Here is a 5492-nt window from a genome sequence, read left to right as displayed (position 1 = left end):
CTTCAGCAAAGTTCGAGGGAGTACCTTTAGTAAAAAGTACTTCATTAACAAAAGACATTGGGGAAGGTGGATATACGTCTTCAACTATCTTTGTGTATATCGGGGCAGAATCTCCAGTAGACTACGAGATGCCTAGCATTCTTGAAGACATTGCAGAAAGATTTCATGCATTATATTGATTGTCTATGTAGAGGTATGCCAACTAGTCATTATGAAATGGATAATCATTGTTCATTACGAAAATATCTTTGCAATGACACTAACAATTATGTTCTTTTTGTTTAATTTGTAGCATCGGTATTATGGTAAATTGTTACCATTCGGACCAGAAGATACATTCAGAAATAGCAGCACACTCAAATGTCGAAGCACTACTCAGGCACTAGCAGATTTTGCTGAGCTAATTACGAGTCTAAAGAAAATTTTAGGGTACTTTTGTAGTACGTCACACTATATTAGCACGATGTTGAGTTTATTAGTCACACGAAGTTCAAAAATTTGAGTTTAGTCACACTACGTCAATAAGTCTGTCTCAAGCTGTTAGTCAACGTGTATATATATCGTAGAAAGGAACAAAATACGGTCATTTCTAAAAAAATAAATATATATATATAGTAATTCTCTAAAAAGTAGCTATTTAACTTAACTTAAAATAAGTACGTACGTAAAACTTCATCTACAAAATGAATTCAAACCTAATTTTTGGTGGTTATGAAGCACTCACCATAATGGTTATATTTCCAAAATTTCAGCTCATTTAGAAACTTCTAACATAGATAAAAATTGTTGTCATCTTTAAAAAAAAAATCTAATGGTTCAGAAATGTTGAGTTTTTGTAATCGTTTTTTGCCAATGTTAGAGGTTTACAAATGAGCTGAAATTTTGTAGAGATGACTTAATATTGAGTATATCATATCCACAAAAAAATAGGTTTGAATTCATTTTGTAAGTGAAGTTTTACTTATATACTTATTTTAAAGTTAACTTAAGTAGCTACTTTTCAGAGAAAGATTGTATATATATATATTTATATATATATTATATTTTTTTTTACATATTTTTTATTTTTTTTAGAAATGAACCAATCCATCATAAGAAATTTTAAAAAAAATTAAAAAAAATTCATTTCTACGTATTTGGTTCATTTCTACGATATATATATACAACCCGGCTCTCTGAAGGACCTCTTTAAACGGACTTGGCAAAAAAAACAAAATTATGTATGGTAGAATCTTCTTAAAAGTACTATTTCATAATGATTTTGGTTTTAAACTATCTTATATATATATATATATATATACAATCCTTCTCTAAAAAGTAGCTCTTAAGTTAACTTTCAAATAAGTATATAAGTAAAACTTCACCTACAAAATGAATTCATACCTATTTTTTTGTGTATATGATATACTCAATATTAAGATCATCTCTACAAAATTTCAGCTCATTTGGAAACCTCTAACATTTGCAAAAAACGATTACAAAAACTCAACATTTCTGGACCGTTAGATTTTTTTTTTAAAGATGACAACAATTTTTATCTATGTTAGAAGTTTCTAAATGGGCTGAAATTTTAGGAAGATAATCATTATGTTGAGTGCTTCATAACCACAAAAAATTTGGTCAACGTACGGTCAAACGTAATCAAATACGCTGACTACCAACTTGAGATAGACTTGTTGATGGAGTGTGACTAAAATCAAAATTTTGAACTTCGTGTGACTAAACTCAAAATCACACTAATATAGTGTGACGTACTACAAAAAATCCAAAAAATTTAGCTGCAAAAGCCAGCCCTGTAATTGTCTTTGGAGGTTCATATGGGGGAATTAAGTACAAATTAGTTTTGTAATATTTGCTTGACAGTTCATTTATTTTATTTCCTTGAAGTTGTATAATTTCACTATTACTTTAATCCAGTGTTAGCCTCTTGGTTTCGACAAAAGTATCCTCATATTGCATTAGGAGCCCTCACATCATCAGCACCGATTCGGTACTTTGAGGACTTAACTCTGCATTCAACAAATTACGAGATTGCAACAAATGATTATAATGTATTACAAACAATCTTGTCCTGTTTTCATGCCTTCAAATTATCGAAAATGTTTGAATAAGAACTAAACTAATTAAGAACATGAGTTAGCATGTTAGAGTTCGGGCCAAATTCTTGTTAACACAAGCTAATTAACATGTTTTTAATTTATCTGAATTGGTTGTAAATAATGCTTGTAGTTATTTGAGTTTTTGTCCTTCTGTTCTAAAGATTATAGCAGCAACGTAGTGTTCGATTGAACGGAATTCACAGGAAAAGATGGCACAAAGCATATTCAGCACATAGAAGTACAAAAGAAAGTCATGTGATGACCAATAACCAAAATATCTTTCAATTGTATCTGTGTGCTTTGGTAGTGTTTATTGTGTTTTGTATTTTTTTTTTGCTTAAAGGTAATTGATTAAAAGAATAAAATGAAAAGGTACAAAGGAAAAGAATAAGTAGAGTAAAAGTTGCCTAGTGTGAGTATCATCATATGTGTACCCACCTATTACAGCCCAAAATTAGTTAGAGAAACGAAAGTAGGTAGTGAACTGGTTCTCCAGGTTTCTCATGAAAGGAGGCCTTGTGCCCCACCATTTGCTTTCCCCCCTTTGTAATGCTGCTCCATGCCTCGAACAACTGTCCGCTCCTAAGTTAGTTTCTCGCCATGTTGCAGTTACATTAATCCATGTGGCTTTCTCCTTCAGCTGCCTCCATTTAGCTCTAACTTTCCAATGTACTGTGTCCTCTTGAAAAGCTTTAACCACTGAAGAAGAATCTGATTCAACCCAAATGTATTTCCAGTCCAAGTCCAAAGCTCTCTGAATTCCTTCAACAACTACCACAGTTTCTGCCATATAGTTAGTTGCAATACCCAACCCCCTGCTGCTGCCCCCAAGAAATCTCCTTTGTAGTCCCTTAGGACTATGCCCCATCCCGCCATACCTGGATTTCCCCTTGAGCTCCCGTCTACGTTCACTTTAAGAATCCCCGGGGTTGGGGGAAGCCAGTAGCATTCAATAATTTGGGGGGCTCTTCTCGCTTTATGTGGAAGATTGAAGCTGTGCAGAGCTTTCATGTCCATTATGCAATTATTCATAGTACCTGATGAACAGTGGTAGGCTCTGATGATGGCTCTCCTGGTGAGAAAGCAAATGTCCAAAAAACTGGATTTCTTCTCTTCATAAATCACCTTGTTTCGATTTTTCCACAAACTGACCATGCAAGTCAGCGAGCAAGCTTTCCACATATCCAAGATCAATGCGCTATGATGCTTGCTTTGTTGCAAAATATCGTTGAAGGATTCTATACCTGATCGCATGCTGAAAATTTGCCGCATCTGATCCCAAACTCGTTTTGCTAGAGTTTGGGATCTCTGGATGCCAATGAACAACAATGGGAGACTGACTGGGTAAACCTTGAGTTAGATTTGGTATTGTTGAAAGTATTAATCCACTCATTCTTGACTAGGTACCTGTCTTGTTCCACGCTTTTCCTCTGTTGTCCCTCCTCTCTATTAGTCCATGAACAGAATGCAACAAAATCTTTAAGATTATCAATTTCATCCATCTTGATGCAGTCATTTTTAAAGTCTTGTATGTCCTGCTGCAGCTAAGCTCCTCCCACTCTTAGTTGTGTATGTGCAGGTGTTAAAACTACCTTAAGAATCCATAGTGTCTGGCAAGCATAGATGGACATAGGGGGGTGCGTGTGGGGGCAGTCGCACCCCCTGAGATTAAGAAAATCTCCACTACCACAAAACTATTTGCCTTGAAAAATCTTCAAACTATAAGGACTCCCCCCCACCCTTAAAATTTTCACAACTATAGTGAGATTATAATTAACAAAATAAATAGTATGAAAAAAAAACATTCCAATAAGCCAATGTTTTTTTTTGCTTCTCTGTTTGCCATTACAAAATTATCATTTATCATTTATTTTGAGTCTAAAGCCTAACATATCAGTGTTTGTATAATTCTAGTCACCCATAACAAACATGTAAGCTCTCTTTCCTTTCTTTCACAACCCAAAAACAAAAAAAACAAACAAACAAAAAAAAAACAAAAAACATAAAACATAAAACATAAAACAAAAAACATAAAACAAAAAAGCAAAAAGCAAAAAAGAAATTCAGAAAGGACTTGCGGTGCAGTTTGTTGCACGTTTGTCCTAATTATTTGTAAAATTCGTTATCATTATTAATAAAATTTCCATTTAAAAAAAATAACTTTTTACTTTCAATGTTAATCTTTTATAGTTTTCTCCACATAATAGTATGGTTATAAACTTATAACATTATAGGAAGTTAACAATTTGTTGAATTTTTATAGACTTGTGGAATAGAATATGTAGATATATAGACATATAGTAAAGTGTAAGACAGAGAGTATCAATTAATGGTTTAAGTGCTTAAGTAGTTAACTTTCTCAATCCATATTAAATTCTTAGTAGTCAATGCAGTCTAGTTTTGTGAATTGAAATAAATGCATAATTTTGTTGATCTTTATTGTTTAAACATTTTTTTTTAGGGCGGGAGGGGGGTTGTGTGCATATAATCTCGCACCCCCTCACTTAGAATCCTAGCTTCGTCCCTACTGGCAAGAGCTTGAGAACTGGTTCTGTAATTCCATTCTAGCATTCTTTTCATTTCTGGCATAAACCATAAAGAGATAGAATTGTTCATTGGTAGATAAGTTAGTCACCATACCATGTATAACTTGGTCAGAGTTGTAAGTGGTGTTCGAAACTTCAAATGAAAACATTGGGGATCACCCTGGCGATCCTCGTTGTTGTTAACTTTACTGTCTAGCTACTAATTCGATCTACTAAGAACTTTACTCGTATTACATGTCTTGAACTTTGTCTCTACCAATCCAATTAGTTTAAGCTCATGGATCGAATAAACCTTCTTACTTCTTCGACTTGCTGAGCTTGTTCCATACTTAGCTGGATCTGGTGTCATGATTTTTATTTGTATCTCCATAGCTGTGTGATAAAATGTTGATTGACATTATTGGTTTTATACTTAAGTCTGAGGTCCACCGTCCGAAGACCAAAGTCCAAAGTCCAAAGTCCGTATAGTCGTCCGTTTAGTCAAGTTACCTTACTCACGTGGGTTTGGTAGGATAGGTCGAGTAAGGGATCGTCCAAACCTTAAGGCTCGGCAAGGTTCACAACTGGAATTACAACTTTTGGTGAGTAGGATTTTAGGTTTTTTAGTTGGTTTAATTAAATTAACGGTAATGTAAATAATGTAAATTACTAACGGTGATTTCGATGTAAATAAACAAAGATAGAGAAACAGGGAGAAAGTTAATTATACTCATGTAAGAATCTTTTTTCAACAGTTTATATTATCACATCACTACAGCTCTAATTCGTCTCGAGTTCATAGACAAACCCTAGACGACGTCGAGTATTGATCCCTAGCGAAATGCCCACATCTCTGAGTCGCATTGCA

At 34.0% G+C, this 5492-nt stretch overlaps 1 protein-coding gene across 1 annotated transcript; it reads right to left on the bottom strand.

The window, feature by feature from the left end:
• Positions 1 to 2553: 2553 nt before the first annotated feature.
• LOC147487159 (uncharacterized) lies at positions 2554 to 3601 on the bottom strand. The gene is made up of 2 exons (XM_086573957.1): positions 3507 to 3601; positions 2554 to 2977 (listed from the first exon to the last, which is right to left on the bottom strand). Exons 1-2 carry the CDS (start codon positions 3599 to 3601, stop codon positions 2554 to 2556), a joined length of 519 nt encoding a protein of 172 aa, XP_086430083.1.
• Positions 3602 to 5492: the final 1891 nt, after the last annotated feature.

The sequence above is a fragment of the Coptis chinensis genome, chromosome 7, assembly GCF_015680905.1.
Source record: "Coptis chinensis isolate HL-2020 chromosome 7, ASM1568090v1, whole genome shotgun sequence".
Classification (NCBI taxonomy): Eukaryota; Viridiplantae; Streptophyta; class Magnoliopsida; order Ranunculales; family Ranunculaceae; genus Coptis; species Coptis chinensis.
Note: the sequence above shows the minus strand (reverse complement) of the source record. Positions and strands in the feature narration are given on the sequence as shown.